The 25,724-nt window shown below is 37.1% G+C and overlaps 1 protein-coding gene across 2 annotated transcripts in view; it reads right to left on the bottom strand.

Annotated features, from left to right (window-relative positions):
- Positions 1–1,961: 1,961 nt before the first annotated feature.
- The window catches only part of HECW1 (HECT, C2 and WW domain containing E3 ubiquitin protein ligase 1), a 512,769-nt gene continuing 489,006 nt past the window's right edge, over positions 1,962–25,724 (bottom strand). For both annotated transcript variants that reach the window (XM_066342679.1, XM_066342680.1), the window contains 2 exons: positions 6,766–6,964; positions 1,962–4,292 (listed from right to left, as the gene is read on the bottom strand). In XM_066342679.1, coding sequence (XP_066198776.1) covers positions 4,181–4,292; positions 6,766–6,964 — 311 coding nt within the window. In that variant the 3' untranslated portion in view covers positions 1,962–4,180. The remainder of the gene's footprint in view (positions 4,293–6,765; positions 6,965–25,724) is intronic.

Consider the following 25,724-nt stretch of genomic DNA (forward strand, 5'->3'; position numbering starts at 1 on the left):
GAAAAAAAACCCATGTATGCTTGGCTCAATATAAAGCACACTCATAAAATGAAGCCCGTGTGGTTTATATGCAGTTCTGATAGACACACAGGAGGAACTTGTAACCAAAGCTATTCCTTTATTCATGGATTTGTGAGGACATATTATGTGTTTTGATTATTTATTATAGCAGCTGGTAGTCTTCTGTGTTGTTTTATTGTTTATATCCAACAAGGCAATAGACGTGATACAAATTGTTATGTATTATCCTAAATTTCCATTTGCAGTAAGGAACACACACAATGCCATACCAAAGTGAGTTTATTGACAATCCTCGAAAGGTGGTGTGAGGAGAAAGAAAGCTCAGCCTGAATATTATGTGACATTTCCCTTGTTAATGTAAGCAAAATCAGCCCAATTTGTGGACTTTTCCTGCTATTAACTAGAACAAAGACTTTTTAACAAAATTGTTCTAGATATTTCCTTAGATAAATTGGAAGCTACAGAAAGTAGGCTAATGGAATGGTATTTACTATATATACTATCTGTAGGCACCTATTTTTCCTATTGGAATAAAGGGACTATATGGGACTATATGTATGTCATTAATAAAGTAACACTTTTTCTTTTGACCTTATGACGGCTGGAACATCTATCTTAGATTTTTATGCTATAGAATTGAAGCAGTGGTTTCAATGAACACTAAAGTAAATAATAACAGCAACATTAATAATAAAGCACCACATTTGTTATGTGAAGGTCTAACTACTTTCATTTGAAAGTGTTTCATCTTGACTGGGAAAACATTTGTGGCAACTGAGAAATTTTCTGAATTCAAATTTTGGACACATGGTTTGACACATGGACTGACAATGTTATAAATGTAACATTTTAACTCTCCTGAAAAGTCCAGCTCATTGAATTACACAAAAATACACTTACTGCTAAATGACATATGGTCATATATTAAAAGAGAAAATATTAATATTTTTTCATAACTAAAACCTTCAAAAAATTATGTATCTTTCTTAATTTTCATTACTAACCAAGAAATTGTGCTGCAATAGTTACAGTTAAGCTTTTTATCAACTAATACAGACATAGGAAGTTACAAAGAACTCAGTATATTTAGAATATTTCTTTTTATTTTACATAGTCAATTTATATTTTTAGGATTATCATCTTCATATAACAGAATAAAATGTGATATCCCTGAAATTATTAAAACTTTATAGCATTTCGAAAGCATTTTTCAAACATGTAGCATGTTTTTTCTTATTTATTGTTGTTGTTAGCCCCTCAATTATTTGTAACACCCTCTTACTAAAACTAGTCCTGAAAGATCTTGTTTTAGAGGACTTGTTGTTTATAAGTGATTAATTTTATAAGATGCCTGGGAGAAAAGCTATACTTTAAATAAAAAACAAACAAGTGGTAACAGATATGCACTGTCCATTGAATTATATAATTTGGGTGCTTTACACCTTCACCTGGTATAACTAATAGCATAATTTAGTCTTATAGGTGTTTTATTATATATATAATAAAAAGTATACATATTTAAAAATCAGCCTCATATTAACTAAGGAAACATCTTTTGGGACATAGAAAAATAAAAAGGACTTTTCTGTACCAACTGTCTGTACTCCTCTTTCTTTGTTTTCCTTCTTTAAGGAGTCTGTTAAAGGCCTTAATGGAATCTGGGCCCCCGTTTAAGTAAGCTTTACATTCTTTCAGCTGACTTTGACACTAGAGTTCTTTTTTGAAATTTTATGCTTTTATAAAACATTGTTCCTGTAATGCTCTGTGGGATACATCAGTCATGGCATCAGGGACAGGGGCAGGTAAGAAAAAGTTAGTTGAAAAACCACTCATGATCAAGTTATCTGTGTATAATTTCTAGGATTATTTATTCCTTCTGAATATGGTTGTCAAATAGATATTAATTAAATAAATCAGTAGAGTATTAGATATTTGTGTAAATTGTGAAGCTCCTCAGGAGCAGGTTCTGTTTTTTTTTTGTTTTTTTAACAGTTTTAACAGTTGCTTAACAAATAATGTAGGTAATAAAAAAGAATTGACTACTTGAATTGATGACTTTTTAACCTATATATCTATATATCTATATCTATGGCCATATAGATATATATAACAACAAATTAAAAAAGTAATAAGTTCCCCCTATACTAGAAGGTCCAGCTCATTGGCTTATACAAAAATAACTTACCATTAAAGAACATGTGGTTATGTGTTAAGAGAATTACAGCAGCAGTTTTATAATGTTTTCTCTTCAAAACATTAGAATGATGAAATGATTTGCACAGTCTTATGTTCTGATTTTATAAATAAATAATAATAGCTACATTGGAATACATAATTTTTCAGATGTTGAAATGTGTACTGAATTTTACAGGCCCTCAAATTCCATATTATATAACTTACATATTCCATTCTATCTTGGTAAATATTCTTTTTTAGATGACAATTGAAAGCTAAATTTTTATAATATATATATTCCCTGATTGACAAAAAATTACCCAGCAGCAAGCGGTGCTGGGCATAGCAAATAATTCCTACTGAAAGAATGTTTCATATTGAAGTTCTCTGCAGACACAGACTGATATAATGAGCACAAGGCATAGCTTTATATAAAATTAACTTTGTCTTACATTTATCATATTTTTTCTTTGTTTACTATATTAAAAACAACAATGTGACATTTCAACAGGGGGGCTTTTTTAGCTCTTCCCAGTGAAGAAAAAACACTTTCATTTATGACATATTTTCAACAACATGGATAACAATGTTAGAAAAAGAACAAAGGACCTTTATGTGTGAGTTTATTTCAAATGTATTTGAGAGGCTAGAATGTCTTTGGAGCTAAGTTTTCTGGGATATCCCTTTACTGAATGCTAATAGAAACTGGATATTTTTACATAAATCAACATGTTTTTGAGATGTTTGATCTCTTTGCTTTGGGAGAATTGTGATGGATGAAAAGTACAATATTGCCTTTGATCCCTAACAAGCACCATCACTATCTGCAGCTTCTTACTTAGTGTGGTCCCTGTGGACAGTCCGATGTGAAGGAATTTGAACACTATAATTAATAAAACAGCATGAAAAACTAATATTCAAGTTAAAATAAAAATTTGTTTGCCATATCAAGTAATTACCTGGCTTTAATAGAAGTCATGAGATCATCTATACCTTTTTCTCCTTTGTGTGAGAACCATAGCCAGATTAAGGAGAAAATGGAACAAAACAGTACAGAACTAGGATTTCAAACCAACCTAATATATTCTCCTTCCCTTTTTCTGGTTTGCTTCATCACATTGTATGCAATACAATGGGGGCAGAAGCCTTGTCATTTATACTAATGATATAATGAGACATCTTTCTTGGGCATGTGCACCGATTTGTGCTTCTTATAGGATGAATGTTTATGAAGGGTGTACCTCTCTTAGATTTATCTAAGCTGAAGTTGAGCCACAATCCCCACAGCCATTGGGATGCACTGTGTTTTATCAGCAGAAGATGTTTACCTTGCTGTTATTATTTGTTGGAAAGTGTATTATTTGCACCATGTGTTTAGGCTAGTTCTAGCTGGGACTGATGTCACATATAAATCATGAGTTAAATGTATAAAAAATTTGAATTTTCTAATAATGTTTTTGCATGGATAATATGAACACAGAAAAGTAAATAGAATGGAAGGAAAAGAAAGAGCTGATCAATTCTTAGTTCTGGAGTTGGTTGTTAGAAATGATAAAAAATGGTGTCTGCTCAGAAGCATGAGCATATAAAAGATTGAAATGTTTAACTCTCAAATTTTTCCTTAAATTATATAAATGGAAATAAACATTTATTACCATTTGGTCAACTGTAGCATAACTAGCATTCATATTTCACTGTTAGTAATGGAGGTATGTGGAGATATACACAGACCTTGTGACAGCTGTTTTTTAATATTGCATACAGGCTAGCAGTTCACTGAAAATAAAGGAGATAAGCCTGAATGTTAGGTCTTAGAAGAAGGCGGTTCTTCATGCACAGCTTTTGTCATTCCAGATTTGGTATGAAAATGAAAATCATGAAGTTCCAAAATCAAAGAGAGTTGATTCAAGGAGAGATAAAAGGAGATTTTCCCAGAAAAGGTGATGTCACCATCCAGGCAAATGTCAGGTGAGTTTCCATTTCTTTATTCAAGTCCAAAGGTGCTAGTTTCTTCTACTGCTGTTAACAGCTTTTCATACAACATGGAGTATGAGGGATAAGGTGGAAGATCCAATCGATTAAAGCATGTGTGTGCCCTGAAAGGGGGAGAGGAGATTGGTGAAGGTGTTTGTTTAATGCTGCAACTGCTTTGGATATATCTATAATCAGTCTGAAACTGTGACTCAAAAGTGAATCAAAAGTTAGCAGAACCTCAATTCAGGACCATCATAAAAACTAGCAAACTAAGAATCATAGCCTTCTAGATTAAATTAAACTAAATTAAACAGGGCAGAAACAACTCAATTGTGCTTTTGGAACTGGCTGAATTAGCCAGAAGCAAGATATGAGCAGGCATCATCTTTCTGATTTTCTTTCTTTGATCATTTTAATTGGTATTCATGAGTAAAAATATTACAGAGAAAAAAAAATCCCATATTTACAAAATACATTAATTTTGTAAAAAGACAATTTTTGGGAGTAAACTGAAAGCAGTAGCTAATGGCTTCTTTTCAAGTACTAGTCTGAATACCAGAATTTTTTCAAGAGTTACTTTTATTACATTTATATACATTTTGGTTAAACTCCATTAAATAAATTTTAGTTTGTAATCTAAAATGTATGTCACCAATCTGGCATACAGATTTGAACACCATAATTAAAAAAACAGAGATTCAAGTTAAAATAAAAATTTGTTTGCCATATCAAGTAATTACCTGGCTTTAACAGAAGTCATGAGATCATCTATACCTTTTTCTCCTTTGTGTGAGAACCATAGCCAGATTAAGGAGAAAATGGAACAAAACAGTACAAAACTAGGTATTTCCCTCCCCCAGGCCTTGCTCATGCTGCCCCTTTAGCCTGAAATTTTGCTCCACCCATTAATTGTCCCTCAATGTTCATCTAAATGCCAGCTTTTTTTTTGTGGCATCTTCTGTCACTCAGTCAGGGTTAGATCTTTGTTCTATTTGTTTTCACCTTGCCTTCCTAGTGCTTCTCTGATCCCACCTTGTGTTATAATGTATTACTATCAGACTGTTTTCTTCCCTATAGTGTAAGCGTTTCTGGGCAGGTGCCTTGTATTTCAGCTCCTCTTCAGGATGTGCTATGGGGCTAAGCTTTTGACAAATGGTGACTCAAACTCATTTTTCTAAAATCATAGTATGTTTCTAAATTACTGCATCCTCCAAATATATTATTAAAATGGGCAAATAGAAATCTTGCCTTTTTAGGTTTATTTTCTTGCCTGACTTAATTCAGTAGGTGCAGCTATCATCAGAACCATGCAAATGAACACTGAGGGTCTGCTGAACTAAGTGGGTAGAGACAGGGCTGAAAATTGTACCAAGGCTTTGGCTATTATTAATCAGCTAGGCATGAATTCTGTTCCCGGGGCCTCCTGATAACACAGACATTGTGGATTTATCTTTGGAACATTCGTGGAAAGTCAAGTCTGAGAACACTATGAAAATGATAGTTTAGAAAACTCTTCCACAACAGGAACTTAGCAAAGGTATCTGGAAGGCCATGTAGAAATGGGGTTGAATTTAGTACGAATCTCTTTTTCCTTTTTATTGAATTTATTGAGGTGACATTGGTTAACAAAATTATATAGGATTCAGGTGCACAATTCTATAACATATTATCTGTATACTATATAATTCAAAAGAATATATGCACCACTATGTTCATTGCTACATTATTTACAATAGCCAAGATTTGGAAGCAGCCCAAGTGCCAATCAGTAGATGAGTGGATAAGGAATATATGGTACCTTTACATAATTAAAAAAATGAACTATCAAGCAAAATAGTGAGTTTTCTTTTATAATATGGAAATATCATAATACAAGAAAATAATATGGATCAATCTTTTCTTGTTTGTTGAGCAGTATTTATTACAATAGTTCTTACATAGAAATGTCTCATTACTGCTTCTTATTCACTGATCAGAAATATGCTACTCAATATGGCACAGAAAGGATCCAAGAAGTGTTAGGATTAAAACTGTTAAAAGAAATTCATTGTGTTAAATTACCTGGATCCCTGGAGCTTCCTTTTCTGCATTTATCTCACAATAATTTCTTCAATATCATACTATATAGAAGTCAGTGTAGAGACCTGAGTATTATGTGGTCTCATCATCATGTTTTAAAGCATTGTAAAAAAAAAATGCAGCATGTACTATTCAAAGTATCAAATGATGTGTTGTAGAAGTAAAAATAAAGAGCTGGTAAAGGTTACTTTGGGTTTTAAGCCTCTTCTGTCCCACTCTCTTGCTAAGCAGGTGAGACATTTTTCTTTAAATTAGATTGGGCAATACACAGATTGGAAAGATTCCCATGACGAACACATGGACCATAATACCATCAATTATAAAAATTCACTAAGAATATGGCAAAATTCATCTCCCAGAGACTTTTTATCTGTACCTTTTACTAATAACTCATATGACAATATTTAGGATGGCAGAAAAGAATTCTACGCCAAAGGATGATCACCCAAGCTCAAATAACAAAGTACTCATTGCTCTTTTCAGTAGCTTTCCTCAAGGTTGGCAAAAGCTTCCTACCTGGGTAGAGACGTAATTTTTCCCCATTTCTCTATGCAGAAACGACGAAGCCCATTGCTTCCTCGAAGGGCTGCGAAGCCTTCGTAGGGCACACTTGAAGTTCCAGTGACAAACTGAAGTAATCTTAATCTCTGCTCATTATTGAAGTGCTCCACTGTGGCCCAGAACCAGCGTATCACAAGATGCCCATCATGATAACCTGAATGAAGCAGAAAGAAAGATAAAGAGAGGAAAGAGGAAGGATGAAAGGAAATATAGATGAAATACACATCATATGTGATAAGAACTCCACAGCTGCTGATTTCTCTAATGATGGCCCATATATAAGTCTAAAACAATTTAATTGGGTTAATTATTAAAACAAAAGCAGATTTGAAAAGTACTTGTTTTCTAAAAATATATCATATGTTCTTAGTTATGTCCTTAGATATGTTTGCTCTCTATCTAAATAACTGGGATTCCATTGGTCATTTCCTGCCTTATTTAAATTTAGATAAAGAATGACTAGACTTAGTAGATATCTTTGGGATCCTTAAGAGACCAAACCCTCTATGATAAATATTTATTGGATTCCTTGTTTCTGATGTCAGCTCCAGGTAACTACATGTTGTGGATGAATCTAGGACTTTAGAAAGGATGAAGGTAAGGGCAAGCTTGGCAAATGGAAGATGCTGGGTTCTCCAACAGCCATTGATATCCCTGAAGCAGCTGCTCTTAGGCCAAGCCTAGGCTGAGATAAAATTGGGCCCATGGAAGAAGTATTGGACCCCTTTCACAGTACAGTTAGGAAACCAGGCTTGGAATAGTTACTTAAAGTAAAAAATTTGCTGCTGACTGCAAATGCAAGAAACATTCAAATATGGGAGAAATCAATGGGGGATAAGGTAAAAGCAGGGAAATCTTCATAAAAAAGAATCAAGATGTGAGTTAAACATGTGAAGTGTTTGCATGAGTGGAGGAGAAGAGGACAATGTTTCTGGCAAGGAAAATAAAGAATAAGAAGAATGAGAAAGAAATATGGAGGGAATAGTAAGCTGATTAGCATGGAGAGGGAGCTGGTGAAGACTGAGAAGAAAGTTGCTGGGAAGACCTTAACAGCCAGGAAGAGACATTTTGACTTGATACCTTAGGTCAATGGCTTTCCTACCAGCCCAAGAAGGGCCTGGATATCCCATAAAGGCTTCTCATGACTGGGTGTATTGGGGAGATGAGGGAGACTGAGATAACAGGCCCCTTGCACTCTCTCTCTATTATTATATTGATTGGGGTTTTTGTGTAATATCTTACATAAAGAAAGATATTATGTTTCAGACTTAAAACATTGTCAAAGACCTCTTAGGTAAATAATAAGGAGCTTGTTTTGTGGGTAGGGAAGTGGCATGATGAAAATAATGTTTCTGGAAGCCAAGTATGGCAGTGTGAAAGTGAATAGTTTGGAGGTGTTAGAAATTGGTTTTTCAGCATGGTATTGGCAGAAAAGTAGACACTCAGACCAATGGAACAGAATAGAAAGTCTAGAAATAAAACCACATATATATAGTCAAATAATTTTTGATAAAGGGGCCAACAACACACAATGGAGAAAAGAAAGCCTCTTCAATAAATGGTGCTGGGAAAACTAAAAAGCCACATGCAAAAGAATGAAACTGGATTACAGTTTGTCCCCCTGTACTAAAATTAACTCAAAATGGATCAAAGATCTAAACATAAGACCTGAAACAATTAAGTACATAGAAGAAGACATAGGTACTCAACTCATGGACCTGGGTTTTAAAGAGCATTTTATGAATTGGACTCCACAGGCAAGAGAAGTGAAGGCAAAAATTAATAAATGGGACTACATCAGACTAAGAAGTTTTTGCTCAGCAAGAGAAACTGATAACAAAATAAACAGAAAGCCAACTAAATGGGAAATGATATTTTCAAACAACAGCTCAGATAAGGGCCTAATATCCAAAATATACAAAGAACTCATAAAACTCAACAACAAACAAACAAACAATCCAATAAAAAAATGGGAAGAGGACATGAACAGACACTTCTCCCAGGAAGAAGTACAAATGGCCAACAGATATATGAAAAGATGCTCATCTTCGTTAGTTATTAGAGAAATGCAAATCAAAACTGCAATGAGATACCACCTCATACCTGTTCGATTAGCTATTATTAACAAGACAGGTAATAGCAAATGTTGGAGGGGCTATGGAGAAAAAGGAACCCTCATACACTGCTGGTGGGAATGTAAAGTAGTACAACCATTATGGAAGAAAGTATGGTGGTTCCTCAAAAAACTGAAAATAGAACTACCTTATGACCCAGCAATCCCTCTACTGGGTATATACCCGAAAAACTGAGAAACATTGATACATAAAGACACATGCAGCCCCATGTTTATTGCAGCATTGTTCACAGTGGCCAGGACATGGAAACAACCAAAAAGCCCATCAATAGATGACTGGATAAAGAATATGTGGCACATATACACTATGGAATACTACTCAGCCATAAGAAATGATGACATCGGATCATTTACAGCAAAATGGTGGGATCTTGATAACATGATACGAAGCGAAATAAGTAAATCAGAAAAAACCAGGAACTGCATTATTCCATACGTAGGTGGGACATAAAAGTGAAACTAAGAGACATTGATAAGAGTGTGGTGGTTACGGGGGAAGGGGGGAAAGGGAGAGGGAAAGGGGGAGGGGGAGGGGCACAAAGAAAACTAGATAGAAGGTGACAGAGGACAATCTGACTTTGGGTGATGGGTATGCAACATAATTGAACGACAAGATAACCTGGACTTGTTATCTTTGAATATATGTATCCTGATTTATTGATGTCACCTCATTAAAAAAAAAATTATTAAAAAAAAAAAGAAATTGGTTTTGGAGATAAAACAGAAATGTGTTGTAGCAGATAAAGAATGAGGTGAAGAATATGCCAGTTCTAGAGAAAGTGGAACACATTTCCCTGCCAGCATGCAACCCAGCTCAGGAGCTGGCCTCTGGATGATAGTGTTCCTTAATGAATCTACATTGAGTTAAACCAGAGAGTACTGTCAGCTGAAGGAGAGTTTCAGTTGGGAGTTGGAGAAAGCCATATAGAGAATCTGCTTTACACATGTATTGAAGTAAGAGCCATTTTTTTTTTTAAGTTTTTTTTATTTATTTTATTTATTTATTTTTATTTATTTATTTTTATTTATTCATTTTTTTAGAGAGGAGAGGGAGAGACAGAGAGAGAGAGAGAGAGAGAGAGCAGAGACAGAGAGAGAGAAGGGGGGAGGCGCTGGAAGCATCAACTCCCATATATGCCTTGACCAGGCAAGCCCAGGGTTTCGAACCGGCGACCTCAGCATTCCCAGGTCGATGCTTTATCCACTGCGCCACCACAGGTCAGGTGGAGCCATTTTGTGATTCATCAACGAGTGATGTCATATATATATATGTATTTATAAAAATATATATGTATTTTTTAATTTAGAAAATTAAATTTAACAGGGTGACATTGATCAATAAGAGTACATAGGTTGCAGGTAAACATCTCTATAGCATTTGAAATGTTGATTATGTTGTGCTCCCATCAACCAAAGTCAAATCACTCTCCATCACCACATACTTGCCCTTCTTTACTCTCCTCACCCACCACCTTCCCCACAATCTACTCCCTTTTGTAACCACTTCACTTTTATCTATATCCAGAAGTCTCAATTTTAATTCACACCTATTGTGAAATCATATAGTTCTTAGCTTTCTCTAGCTTACTTATTTCACTCAAAATAATGTTCTCAAGGCCCATCAAGATTGTCATGAATGGCAATGTCATCATTTCTTCTGGCTGAGTAGTATTCCATTATATATAAGTACCACATCTTTTTTTTTGTGTGTGTATTTTTCTGAAGTTAGAAGTGGGGAGGCAGTCAGACAGGCTCCCGTATGCACCTGAATGGGATCCACCTGGAATGCCCACCAGAGGGTGATTGCCCATCTGGGGTGTTGCTCTGCTGCGGCCAGAGCCATTCTAGCACCTGAGGTGGAAGCCAAGGAGCCGTCCTCAGCGCCCAGGCCAACTTTGCTCCAATGGAGCCTTGGCTGTGGGAGGGGAAGAGAGAGAGGAAGGAGAGGGGGAAGGGTGGAGAAGCAGATGGGCGCTTCTCCTGTGTGCCCTGACCGAGGATCAAACCCAGGAATTCCACACACCAGGAAGATGCTCTACCGCTGAGCCAATTGGCCAGGGCTGTACCACATCTTCTTTATCCTATCTTCTATCAAGGGAAACTTTGGTTGTTTCTATGTCTTTTTTTTTGACAGAGAGAGAGAGACAGTCAGAGAGAAGGACAGATACAGACAGATAGGGACAGACAGACAGGAAGGGAGATTCTCATCAGTTCTTTGTTGCAGCACCTTAGTTGTTCAATGATTGCTTTCTCATATGTGCCTTGACTGGGGGGCTACAGTAGATTGAGTGACCCCTTGCTCAACGCAGTGACCTTGCACAAGCCAGTGACCTTGGGCTCAAGCCAGCGACCTTGGACTTTAAGCCAGTGACCTGTGAGCTGAAGCCAGCAACCATGGAGTCATGTCTATGATCCTATGCTCAAGCTAGCAACCCCACACTCAAGCTGGTGAGCTCGTGCTCAAGACAGTAACCTTGGCGTTTCAACCTGGGTCCTCCGCATCCCAGTCTGACACTCTATCCACTGCACCACAGCCTGGTTATGTGATTGTTTCTATGTCTTGGCCACTGTGAGTAATGCTGTGATGAACATGGGGTGCATGTATCCTTAAGTATCAATGTTTTCAAGTTTTTTTGGTAGATATCCAGTAGAGAAATTGCTGAGTCATATGGGAGTTCTATTCTTAGATTTTTGAGGAACCACTATACTTGCTTAAATAATGGATATACAAGTTTTTATTCTCACCAGCAGTAAATAAGGTTTCTTTTTTCTCCAAAACCTCTCCAACATTTATTATTAACCCTTTGAGTAGTGAGTGTTTTTCATGCTCACTGACCCCTGGGAGTGAGTAGTTTTTTTTTTCCCAAAAATGAAATTAGTTCCAGTTCCAGTTTTGTTAACTTAAAATCATGTTTAATAACCAATTTATGGAAATAGGAAGAACACACATTTGCCTTTTTTTTAATGTTGCCTTACACATTTTTAAAATAAAAATTTCTGTTACAATCACACTCTGGATGGTCAGGAGGTACGAGGACATACATGAACGTTTGTACTACTCAAAGGGTTAATGTCTTGTTGATAACAGCCAATCTAACAGGTATAAGGTGGTATCTCATTGGAGTTTTGATTTGCATTTCTCTAATAGCTAGTGAAGATGAGCATTTTTTTTATATATCTATTGGCCATCTGTATTTCTTCCTGGGAGAAGTGTCTATTTAGGCCTTCTCCCCATTTTTTAATTGGATTGTTTGCTTGTTTGTTGCTGAGCTTTGTGAGGTCTTTATATAGTTAGGATATAAACCCCTTATCAGAGCTGTTGTTTGCAAATATCAATGCCCAGTTTGTTGCCTGACTTTCTGTTTGTTGCTGTTTTTTTTTTTTTAGCTTTCTAGGAGCTTTTTAGTTTGGTATAGTCCCATTCCTTTATTTTTACCTTTACTTCCCTTGCCTTTGGGGTCAAATTCATAAAATATTCTCTATGGCTATGCTCCAAGCTTAGTACTTATGCTTTCTTCTATGTGATTTATTGTTTCAGATCTCATATTTAGGTCTTTGATCCATTTTGAATTAATTTTGATGCATGGGGAGAAAATGCAGTCAAATTTCATTGTTTTGCTTGTGGCTTTCCAATTTTCCCAGCATCATTTATTAAAGAATCTTTCTTTTCTTCATTGTGTGTTTTGCCTCCTTTGTTGAAGATTATTTGTTCATATATACGTGGCTTTTTTTCTGGGCTCTCAATTCTGTTACATGGGTCTGTATATCCGTTGTGGTTTGTTTTTTGATTTTGCCAATTCCATGCTGTTTTGATTATTGTGGCTCTATAGTGTAATTTGAAGTCAAGTAGATATCTTTGGCTTCATTTTTTTTCTCAGCTTTGGCTATTTGGGTTTTTTATGTTCCCATACAAACCTAGTGAATTTTTGTTCTATTTCTCTAAAAAATGACATAGGGATTTAAAGGGGATTGCAATAAATTTGTATATTGCTTTGGATAATATAGCCATTTTAACTATGTTAATTCTTCCAATCTATGAACGTAACACAGTTTTCCATTTCATTGTGTGTGTGTGTGTTTTTTTTTTTTTAATAATTTTATTTTTTTAATGGGGTGACATCAATAAATCAGGATACATATATTCAAAGATAACAAGTCCAGGTTATCTTGTCGTTCAATTATGTTGCATACCCATCACCCAAAGTCAGATTGTCCTCTGTCACCTTCTATCTTGTTTTCTTTGTGCCCCTCCCCACCCCCTTTCCTTCTCCCATTCCTCCCTCCCCCCCCCCCCGTAACCACCACACTCTTATCAATGTCTCTTAGTTTCACTACTATGTCCCACCTACGTATGGAATAATACAGTTCCTGGTTTTTTCTGATTTACTTATTTCGCTTCGTATCATGTTATCAAGATCCCACCATTTTGCTGTAAATGTTCCGATGTCATCATTTCTTATGGCTGAGTAGTATTCCATAGTGTATATGTGCCACATCTTCTTTATCCAGTCATCTATTGATGGGCTTTTTGGTTGTTTCCATGTCCTGGCCACTGTGAACAATGCTGCAATAAACATGGGGCTGCATGTGTCTTTACGTATCAATGTTTCTGAGTTTCTGGGATATATACCCAGTAGAGGGATTGCTGGGTCATAAGGTAGTTCTATTTTCAGTTTTTTGAGGAACCACCATACTTTCTTCCATAATGGTTGTACTACTTTACATTCCCACCAACAGTGGATGAGGGTTCCTTTTTCTCCACAGCCTCTCCAACATTTGCTATTACCTGTCTTGCTAATGACAGCTAATCAAACAGGTGTGAGGTGGTATCTCATTGCCGTTTTGATTTGCATTTCTCTAATAGCTAAAGAAGATGAGCATCTTTTCATATATCTGTTGGCCATTTGTATTTCTTCCTGGGAGAAGTGTCTATTCATATCCTCTTCCCATTTTTTTATTGGATTGTTTGTTTGTTTGTTGAGTTTTATGAGTTCTTTGTATATTTTGGATATTAGGCCCTTATCTGAGCTGTTGTTTGAAAATATCATTTCCCATTTAGTTGGCTTTCTGTTTATTTTGTTATCAGTTTCTCTTGCTGAGCAAAAACTTCTTAGTCTGATGTAGTCCCATTCATTAATTTTTGCCTTCACTTCTCTTGCCTGTAGAGTCAAATTCATAAAATGATCTTTAAAACCCAGGTCCATGAGTTGAGTACCTATGTCTTCTTCTATGTACTTAATTGTTTCAGGTCTTATGTTTAGATCTTTGATCCATTTTGAGTTAATTTTTGTACAGGGGAACAAACTGTAGTCCAGTTTCATTCTTTTGCATGTGGCTTTCCAGTTTTCCCAGCACCATTTATTGAAGAGGCTTTCTTTTCTCCATTGTATGTTGTTGGCCCCTTTATCAAAAATTATTTGACTATATATATGTGGTTTTATTTCTGGACTTTCTATTCTGTTCCATTGGTCTGAGTGTCTATTTTTCTGCCAATACCATGCTGTTTTGATTGTCGTGGCCCTATAATATAGTTTGAAGTCAGGTATTATAATGCCCCCAGCTTCATTCTTTTTCTTTAGGATTGCTTTGGCTATTCGGGGTTTTTTATACTTCCATATAAATCTGATGATTTTTTGCTCTATTTCTTTAAAAAACGTCATTGGATTTTGATGGGAATTGCATTAAATTTGTATATTGCTTTGGGTAATATAGCCATCTTGATTATATTTATTCTTCCTAGCCAAGAACAAGGTATATTCTTCCATCTCATTATATCTTTTTCTATTTCCCTTAACAATGGTTTATAGTTTTCATTATATAAGTCCTTTACATTCTTTGTTATGTTTATTCCTAAGTATTTTATTTTTTTTTGTTGCAATCGTGAAGGGGATTATTCTTTTGAGTTCCTTCTCAGTTGTTTCATTGTTGGCATATAGAAAAGCTATTGACTTCTGTATGTTAATTTTGTATTCTGCGACCTTACTGTATTGGCTTATTGTTTCTAGTAGTCTTTTTGTGGATTCTTTGGGGTTTTCGATGTATAGGATCATATCATCTGCAAAAAGTGATACCTTTACTTCTTCTTTTCCGATATGGATGCCTTTTATTTCTTTGTCTTGTCTGATTGCTCTGGCTAGAACCTCTAGTACCACATTAAATAACAGTGGAGAGAGTGGACAACCCTGTCTTGTTCCTGATTTAAGGGGGAAAGCCTTCAGTTTAGTGCCATTTAATATGATGTTAGCTGATGGTTTATCATATATGGCCTTTATCATGTTGAGATATTTTCCTTCTATACCCATTTTGTTGAGAGTCTTAAACATAAAATTGTGTTTTATTTTATCGAAAGCCTTTTCTGCATCTATTGATAAGATTATGTGGTTTTTGTTATTTGTTTTGTTGATATGGTGTATTACATTAACCGTTTTACGTATGTTGAACCATCCTTGAGATTCTGGGATGAATCCCACTTGATCATGATGTATTATTTTTTTAATATGTTGTTGTATTCGATTTGCTAGTATTTTGTTTAGTATTTTATCATATGTATTCATTAGAGATATTGGTCTGTAGTTTTCTTTTTTTGTGCCATCCTTGCCTGGTTTTGGTATGAGGGTTATGTTGGCCTCATAAAATGTGTTTGGAAGTATTGCTTCTTCTTCAATTTTTTGGAAGACTTTGAGTAGAATAGGAACCAAGTCTTCTTTGAATGTTTGATAAAATTCGCTGGTATAGCCGTCAGGGCCTGGACTTTTATTTTTGGGGAGGTTTTTAATGGTTTTTTCTATTTCTTCTCTACTGATAGGTCTGTTTAGGCTTTCTGCTTCTTCTTGACTCAGTCTAGGAAGGTTGTATTGTTCTAGGAATTTATCCATTTCTTCTAGGTTGTTGAATTTAGTGGCATAAAGTTTTTCATAGTATTCTACAATAATTCTTTGTATATCTATGGTGTCTGTGGTGATTTCTCCTCTTTCATTTTGGATTTTGTTTATATGAGTTCTTTCTCTTTTTTCCTTGCTAAGTCTTGCCAAGGGTCTGTCAATTTTGTTGATCTTTTCAAAGAACCAGCTCCTTGTTCTATTAATTTTTTCTATAGTTTTTCTGTTCTCTAATTCATTTATTTCTGCTCTGATTTTTATTATCTCCTTTTTTTGGCCTGTTTTGGGTTGTCTTTGTTCTTCTTTTTCTAGTTCCTTAAGGTGGGTAGTTAAGTGGTTCACTAGGGCTCTCTCTTGTTTGTTCATATATACCTGAAGTTATATGAACTTCCCTCTTATCACTGCTTTTGCTGCATCCCATAGATTCTGATATGTCGTATTTTCATTTTCATTAGTCTGTATATATCTTTTGTACTCTGCACTTATTTCTTCTTTGACCCATTCATTTTTTAAAAGTATGTTGTTTAGTTTCCACATTTTGGTGGGATTTTTTTCCTCTTTTTTGCAGTTGAATTCTAGTTTCAAGGCTTTATGATCAGAAAATATGCTTGGTACAAGTTCGATTTTTCTGAATTTGCTGATGTTGTTTTTGTGGCCCAACATATGGTCAATTCTTGAGAATGATCCATGTACACTGGAGAAAAATGTATACTCAGTCACTTTGGGATGAAATGTCCTGTAGATGTCTATCATATCCAGGTGCTCTAGTGTTTTGTTTAAGGCCACTATGTCTTTGTTGATTCTCTGTTTGGATGACCGATCTAGAGCCGTCAGCGGTGTATTGAGGTCTCCAAATATGATTGTATTTTTGTCAGTTTTTGTTTTAAGATCAATAAGTAGCTGTTTTATATATTTTGGTGCTCCTTGGTTTGATGCATGTATATTAAGAATTGTTATGTCTTCTTGATTCAGTGTCCCCTTAGCCATTATGGCCATTTTTGTCTCTGAGTACTTTTGCTGTCTTGTAGTCCGCATTGTCAGATATGAGTATTGCTACACCTGCTTTTTTTTTTTATGTTATTTGCTTGGAGTATTGTTTTCCAGCCTTTCACTTTGAATTTGTTTTTATTCTTGTTACTTAGATGAGTTTCCTGTAGGCAGCATACAGTTGGATTTTCTTTTTTAATCCATTCTGCTACTCTGTGCCTTTTTATTGGTGAGTTTAATCCATTTACATTTAGTGTAATTATTGATACTTGTGAGTTCCCTATTGCCATTTTATATCTTGATTTTTGTTAGTTTTGTGTCTTGTTTGATCCTTCTCTTTCATTTTTCTATCTTTTGTTCTTATTTGGTTGTATTCCATACATCTTTCCTCTGTTGCTATCTCTTTTATCTCATGTGCTTCTGTGGTGGTTTTTTCAATGGTGGTTACCTTTGAGTAATGAAAAGGGTCCCTACCCTGTTCCTGTTCATTGTAGCGAACTATTTTGTGAGTACTTTTGCACTCCATCGTTCTTTGCTACTGTTAATCTCCATCTTCTCCCCCTCTTTCTTTTTGTTGTTGTCACAGTTTAAATTTGGTTTTATTGTGTTCTTCTTGGAGCTTTTACTTGTGGCTTTGTTTTTTTTTGTTCTTTGTATCTGATTGGAGAACCCCCTTTAGTAATTCCTGGGGTGGGGGTTTTCTTTTTTTTTCTTTTTTTTTTTTTTCCATTTTTCTGAAGCTGGAAACAGGGAGAGACAGTCAGACAGACTCCCGCATGCACCCGACCGGGATCCACCCGGCACGCCCACCAGGGGCGACGCTCTGCCCACCAGGGGGCGATGCTCTGCCCATCCTGGGCATCGCCATATTGCGACCAGAGCCACTCTAGCGCCTGAGGCAGAGGCCACTGAGCCATCCCCAGCGCCCGGGCCATCTTTGCTCCAATGGAGCCTCGGCTGCGGGAGGGGAAGAGAGAGACAGAGAGGAAACCGCGGCGGAGGGGTGGAGAAGCAAATAGGCGCTTCTCCTGTGTGCCCTGGCCGGGAATCGAACCCGGGTCCTCCGCACGCTAGGCCGACGCTCTACCGCTGAGCCAACCGGCCAGGGCCTGGAGTGGGGGTTTTCTGATGATAAATTCCCTCATCTTTTCTGTATCTGTGAATGTTTTTATTTCTCCTTCATATTTGAAGGATAGCTTTGATGGGTATAGTATTCATGGCTGAAAGTTCCTCTCTTTCAGGACTTTAAATATTGGGGTCCACTCTCTTCTAGCTTATAGAGTTTCTGCTGAGAAATCTGATGATAATCTAATGGGCCTTCCTTTATATGTTGTATTCTTCTTTTCCCTGGCTGCCTTGAGAATTTTTTCTTTGCTGTTGGTTTGTGTCAATTTCATTATGATATGCCTTGGAGTAGGTTTGTTGGGGTTAAGAAAACTCGGAGTTCTCTTTGCTTCTTGAACTTGAGGCTTTATTTCTTTCCACAGGCTTGGGAAGTTCTCATCTATTATTTGTTTGAGTATGTTCTCCATTCCATTTTCTCTCTCTTCTCCCTCTGATATACCTATTATTCTTATGTTATTCTTTTAGATGGAGTCAGATAATTCTTGTAGGGCTATCTCATTTTTTTTAATTTTTGAGTCTGTTTCTTCTTCTCTCTGTTGTGCCTCAAGTTGCTTGTCTTCTATTTCACTAATCCTCTCTTCTAGCTGACCTGTTCTATTAGCTAAGCTTGTTACTTCGTTTTTCAGCTCGTGAATTGAGTTTTTCATCTCTGTTTGATTTGTTTTTATAGTTTCAATTTCCTTGGACATATATTCTTTGTGTTCATTGAGTTGTTTTCTCAGCTCCCTAAATTGCCTTTCTGTGTTTTCTTGTATATCTCGGAGGATTTTTAGGATTTCTATCTTGAATTCTCTGTCATTTAGCTCCAAGGTTTCCAATATATTAAATTTTTCTCCATAGATTTTTCCTCATCTAGCTGTGTTACCTCTCTTTCTTTTGTATCCATGATATTCGATTTTCTCTTCCTTAATGGCATCTGAGGGTGGTTTTGTTGATAGTATTAATGAGATTTAATAAAGAATAAAAAGTTAAAAAAATAAAAAATAAATAAAAAAATAAAAAATCGAAAAGAGTTTTTTTTTTTAAAAAAAATTAATAATGAAATAAAGAAAAATAAAATAAAATAAAAGTTTTAGAAAAAGGAAATTATTCCTCCCTCCTTTTTTCCTCTCCTCTCCTCTCCCCTCTTTCTTGAGAAAATCTTGTGGTGAACTGTGAATTATAACAAACAATGCCTGTGATGGAGGGCCTGAATTGGGGAAAAGTAGTAAAGGGGAAAAAAAAAAAAAAGAAAAAAAAAGATAAAAGAAAAAAAAAGAGCTTATGGACCCACAAAAAGCAAATAAGGAAAAAATTTGGGTCAAGAATAAAATGATTTGCTTTTAGGTGTTGGTTGTCTAAGAGTTATGATGAGAGGAATAAGAGGAAAATGGAAAAATGGGGGGACAATTTAAAAAATTACTATTGTATTTAGTGGAACAAGAACTAGATAAAATGGAGAGCCAGGGATGGGAGCACTGCTAGTGAGTTAAAAAGGTGAAGTAAAACCCCCCCAAAATGCCACAAACATAAGTTTGAGTCCCAGATAAGATACTTTGTTTGTTATTGAGGTTTGAATGAGAGGAGATGTAAAGGAGAAAGGAAGAAACTAATATAGAGGGAGAAAAGAAAGAGAGAGAGAGAAAAAAAGAGGGAACCACTAAAAGAAGAAAAAAGAAAGGAGAGAGAGAGAGAGAGAGTTAAGTGTTTTGGAGTGCAACCCTCATAGAGAGAAAGGAAGAGAAGAGAAAAGATAATGGGAGATGTAACAATTATGGGTAGTGTAGTTCAAGGAGAGGAGAGAGTAAGACCGGCAGAGAGTTAATCGGCCAAATTGGAGGAGGAAAAAAAGTATCAAGAATGAAGATAAGAGAAACAAATGAACAAATATAATAAAATGGGATAGGTTATAAAGTCTGCAGATTATTCTTGATTTTGAGAGGTTATCTTCTTGCTTTTTCTTTTCTCTCCCTCTTCCTGGTCGGTGACTCTGTACCCCGGGTTCTGCCCCTTTGGCACGCTCAGGTAGAGGTTTGCAGTTGATAAGTCTCTATGGCAATGTCATGTATTGTGCTTTAGTCTCGTTGGCAGTCGAGGCTCATTAGCATTTATAGGCTCCGCCAGTGAGAGAGTTCGTGTTCCTGGAGCCTGTCTCCTAGTCTTTCCTTCCTCAATTAGTAGCCTGATAATCCAGCTATGGGGTTGCTGCTGCCTCTGCCTGGATAGTAAGAGGGTCAAAGAGTTGGCAACTCCCCACTCTATTTCCACTCAGCACAGGGCTCTGGGTAAGCCTCAGTCAGTCAGAGCTGCTAGCATAATCAGGTGGGCTTTCTGCCCACTCAAAGACCTCTGGCTCTGCCACTCTGTCCGGTAACACAGGCGGGCGCCCACTTCCGGGACGCTTGGAGGAAACTCTCACTCACTGTCTGCGCGCACAGACCAGGATATCCGGCCAGCAGTCTCACGCTCTGAGTGAAACCCCCAACCACAGGGAAAAGTTGTAGCGTTGGAATTGAGTCTCGCTCCGTCCCCATGCGCAGCTTTTGCAAGGCGCTGGGGTGGCCCGAGATTCCGCTTTGGCCCACACAAAGGCCCCTGACTCTGCCCCTCTGTGCGATAACACGGGCGCGCACTGCCGAGGCACTCGGAGGAATCTCTCATTCACTATCTGCGTGCGCAGACCAGGATATGAGGCCGGCCGCATTTCCCTCTGAGTGAAACCCCCTCCAGCACGGAAAATCTCCACTGTTGGAATTAGTTCTCACTCCCTCCCGTGCGTGGCTTTCCCAGGGCGCTGGGGCTGCCCAGAGACTCTGCCCTTGGCCCACAGAAAGGCCTCTGACCCTGCCTCTCCGTGGGGCAACACGGGCACCCACTCTAGGGGCCTAGGAAGAAATCTCTCGCCCACTAACTGCGCGCACGCCTACCAGGAGACCGGGTAAAATGGCCGCCCTGCTTGTCTTTCTTTGTTTGGGTTTGGCGCGAGTGTTAGCTTGTATTGCCCGGGTTGCCACAGGATCAGTTTTTCCTTGGCTTGGATCTCCGTGCCACAGCCTGGTTCGGCCGTTTGTGCCGCGGCCTGGATCTATTCACCCCCTTTGCCCGCCTCAGTTTCTATATTCACGGATCCCAGAAAAAGCCGCCCTGTTTAGGTTAGTGAGGAAGGCGGGGCATTTCTTACTCCCTATTTCCTTCGGGGTTTGGTTATATATTTAGCCAATTTTTCACTCGACCATACCTTTGGGTGTATTGCGAAGCATCTGGAGGCTCCAAGTATAGGTTTTTCTGTTTCTGGTTGAAGATCTTGTTGAGTTTTGGGGGAGATTTATCGGTATCGCTTCCTAACCCGCCATTACTCTGATGTCATCTCTGTGTGTTTTTTGATTTTTTTCCATAATGCATTGTAGTTTAAAGTTTTTCATTAAGTTTATTCCTAGGTATTTTTATTTGTTGCAATTGTAAAAGGAATTATTTTTTTGAGTTTATTTTCTGAAGTTTCATTGTTGGCATATAGGAAATCTATAGACATTTGTATATTGACTTTTTTATCCTGCAACTTTACTGTATTGAGTTATTGTTTCTAATCATTTTATGGTGGAGTCATAGGGTTTTCTATATACAAGGATCACTTCACCTGCAAAAAGTGATACCTTTACTTATCTTTCCTGATATGGATGCCTTTTATTTCTTTCTCTTGCCAGATTGCTCTGGCTAAAACTTCCAGAACTATGTTGAATAAGAGTGGAGAGAGTGGGCAGCCTTGACTTGTTCCTGATTTTAGAGAAAAAGCCTTCAGTTTTTCAGCATTTAATATGATATTGGCTGAATGTTTGTCACATATGGCTTTCATTATGTGGAGGTACTTTCTTTCTATAACCATTTTATTAAGTGTTTTAAACATGAATGGTTGTTGTATCTTATCGAATGCCTTTTTTGCATCTGTTGGTAAGATCATATGACTTTTGTTCTTTGTTTTATTGATGTGATGTATTACATTGATTGATTTACATATATTGAACCATTCTTGTGCTCCTGGAATGTATTCCATTAGATCATGATGCATCATTTTTTAAATATATTGTTGTATTTGTTTTGCTAGTACTTTGTTTAGGATATTTGCATCTGTATTCATTAGAGATATTGTTCTGTAGTTTTCCTTTTTTTGTGTTGTCCTTTTCAGGTTTTGATATGAGGGTTATATTGGTGATATTGCATACTTCTTTCCCCTGTTCCATCTTTTTTCAGGCTATGTGTTTCAGTATTGGTTGTTTTATGGGTGGTTACCATTATGTTATTAAAAGAAAAATTTTCATATGTATGAGTCCTTTGTCTTATGAGTTCTTGCCTCCATCCTTCTTTGATACTGCAGATCTTTATCTTTTCTTCTTTTATATTATTGTTGCCACTAATTTTCCTTCTTTTTATTGTAACCTTTTAGGAGCTTTTACTTGTAGTTTTGATTTGTTCTTTGTTTCTGGTTGAATTGCCCTTTGAGTATTTCCTGTGTGTGGGGGGGGTTCTTCTCTTTTGAGTTTCTGTCAGTTTTTTTTTTTTTTTTTGTATTTTTCTGAAGCTGGAAACAGGGAGAGACAGTCAGACAGACTCCCGCATGCGCCCGACCGGGATCCACCCGGCACGCCCACCATGGGGCGACGCTCTGCCCACCAGGGGGCGATGCTCTGCCCATCCTGGGTGTCGCCATGTTGCGACCAGAGCCACTCTAGCGCCTGAGGCAGAGGCCACAGAGCCATCCCCAGCGCCCGGGCCATCTTTGCTCCAATGGAGCCTTGGCTGCGGGAGGGGAAGAGAGAGACAGAGAGGAAAGCGCGGCGGAAGGGTGGAGAAGCAAATGGGCGCTTCTCCTGTGTGCCCTGGCCAGGAATCGAACCCGGGTCCTCCGCACGCTAGGCCGACGCTCTACCGCTGAGCCAACCGGCCAGGGCCTCTGTCAGTTTTTGTTTGTAGGCATTCCATACAATTCCTCCTGATTTTTTATTTTAAACTATGTGTTTCAATAGTGGCTTTTAAGTAGGTAGTTACCATTAGGTTATTAAGAGAAAAATTTTCATACGTACATAAGTTTTTCTTTGTTTTATGAGTGCTTTTGTACTTCATTCTCCTTTGCTACTGCACATCTTTATCCTCTCCCTTTTTATGGTATTGTCATCACTGCTTTTTCTTATTTTTATTGTAAACTTGTTAGAGCTTTTTGTTGTAGTTTTGATTTGTTTTGTTCTTTTTATCTGGTAAAAATAATGCCCTTAACTATTTCCTGCAGTGGAGGTTTTCTGGTGATAATTACCTCAGCTTCTGTATGTCTGGAAACATTTTTATTTCTCTTTTATATTTGAAGGGTAACTTTGATGCATATAGTATTCTTGGCTGGTAATTTCTCTCTTTCAGTATGTTAAATGTTTGGGTCCACTCTCTTCTGGCTTGTAAAGTTTCTACTGAGAAGCTGATGATAACCTAATGGGTTTCCTTCCTTTATATGTTATGTTTGTCTTTTCCCTAGCTGCCTTGAGGATTCTTTCTTTGTCATTAATTTTTGACAATTTATTATGATGTGCCTTGGAGAAGGTCTGTTTGGGTTGAGGTTACTCAGTGTTCTGTTTGCTTCTTGGATTCAAGGATCTAACTCCATAAGCTTGGGAAGTTCTTATCAATTATTTGTTTGAATTGGCTATTTCCTTCTCCGTCTTTTCTTCTTCTGATATAACCCTTATTCTTATTTTGTTCTTTCTGATGGAGTCAAACAATTATTGCAGAGCTCTATCATTTTTTTATGAGTCTCTGTCTTCTTCTCTCTGTAGCCTCTCTAGTTGCCTGTCTTTGATGGCACTGATTCTCTCCTCTATCTGTCCTGTTCTGTTAGTTAAACTTGATACTTTGTTTTACAATTCACATACTGAGTTTTTAAAAAAAATTTTCTCTTTGGTTCTTTTTTGAAGTTTCAGTCTCCTTAGTAAACTGCTCTTTATGTTCATTGTTCATCTTTTGAGCTTATTAAATTACCTATCAGTGTTTTCTTGCATACCATTGAGTATTTTTAGAATCACAATTTTTGAATTCTCTATTGTTTAACTCCAAGGTTCCCATGTGATTGAGATTGCTTTCTTGAGATTTTTTATATTCTTTCTGAACTACTTGTCCACCTCATGTAGCCATGGTGTTCAATTTCTCTTTCTTGATGGCATTTGAGCATGGTGTAGTTAAGAACCCTACCAATAAACATATAAGAAAAAAAAATTGAAAAAATAAAATGAAATTAAAAAATGATAAGGCTAAAAGAAAAACCAAAAACCAAAACAAAACAAAGAATGCACCCACAAAAATAAGTAAAAAATATAAAGGTTCAAGCACATGAGAAAACAATGAACAACTAAGGTGCCCAGAGGTAGACTAATGTCAGTTGAGGCCCCACATGCAGAAGAAAATATTGGGCCCCTTACATTATAAAAAAGTGTCAGGTTGGGGTTTTCTGAGGCCCTTCATAAGTTGGGGCCCAGGGCACATGCCATTAAATCCACCTCTGAAGGTGCTGCAACTATGAATTGATACTTCTCATCTCTCTCCCTTCTTGTCTGTCCCTATCTGTTCATCTCTCTCTCTGTATCTCACTAAAAAGAAATTTAAAGAAAATAATATTCAAAAGAGAAAAAGGAGAGGGAGAAAAAAAGAAAAAATAAAAAAAGGGAAAAAAGGACTTTGGAGTTTTTTTTCTGTTTTCTTCTAGTAGGTGGCAATGTATTACAAGTTTTAGTTCCATAAAATTCCTGGGCTGACCCCTGCTGAGATATTGCTGCTGCAATGATGTAGGCAGGGCTGCAGTTGTGTTGATGTGTGTGGCATGTTGTGAAGACTTTATGGATTTACAGCTTTAACAATGGTGATTTCAGGACTGCAGGTGCTCCTCCCCATATCTTAACAGGCAAGGGGACCAGATGCAGAGCACCTCTGTTTTTAGGGAACATGGCTCTGGAGAGTTATCTGTGAGGTCTGTTTCTGGCACTTTCTGTACCCCATAAGGTGAGGGAGGCAGGATTTGGGAGGCTGTGGGGGGGTGTTGCACTTTGGTTTTCTCTCTCTCTGTGTTGAGTGCAGACTGCAGGCAGACCATGGTGCTGTTGCTTTGGTTTAGTATCTCCCCTCTGCCCCTCAATCTCTCTGCTCTTCCTGAGTGAAAAATACCCAGTCATTCTGGGTTTTTCTCTCGCTGGAGCCCCTGATGATAAAAAACCAGGCAGTCCAGGTCTTTCCTCTCTCCAGATCTGACTGTGAGTGTGTTTTCTTTTTCCCATCTTTTTTAACTCCCCACTTTTAGTCCTTTTTGTGTGCAGATCTTTCAGGCAAGCCTGCAAGCCCGGCTGGGGTTGCTTCACTGTATTGTAGCTGTTCAATTTATTGAAATTTCTAGGGGAGAGATCAGGAGTATCTTCCATGCTGCTATTACTCTTAATTTATGTTTATATTATATATATAAACACACACAAAATGGATTATTATTTAGCCATCAAAAGAAATAAAGTACTGAAATATACTAAAACATGAACAAACTTTGAAACAATATGCTAAGTGAAAAAGCCAGACAGAAAGAACTATTTATAAAAATGACTCCATTTACATAAAATATCCAGAATAGGTAAATCCATAGACAGAATGCATATTGATATTTACCTGGTTTAGTAGAAGGAAAAAATGGGGAGCAATTGCTTAACAAGTACAGGTTTCCTTTTGGGATGATGAAAATATTTTGGAACTAGCTAGAGTTGATGGCTGCACAACATTGTGAATGTACTAAGTGCCATTGT

This window comes from Saccopteryx leptura, chromosome 6 (genome assembly GCF_036850995.1).
Source record: "Saccopteryx leptura isolate mSacLep1 chromosome 6, mSacLep1_pri_phased_curated, whole genome shotgun sequence".
Classification (NCBI taxonomy): domain Eukaryota; kingdom Metazoa; phylum Chordata; class Mammalia; order Chiroptera; family Emballonuridae; genus Saccopteryx; species Saccopteryx leptura.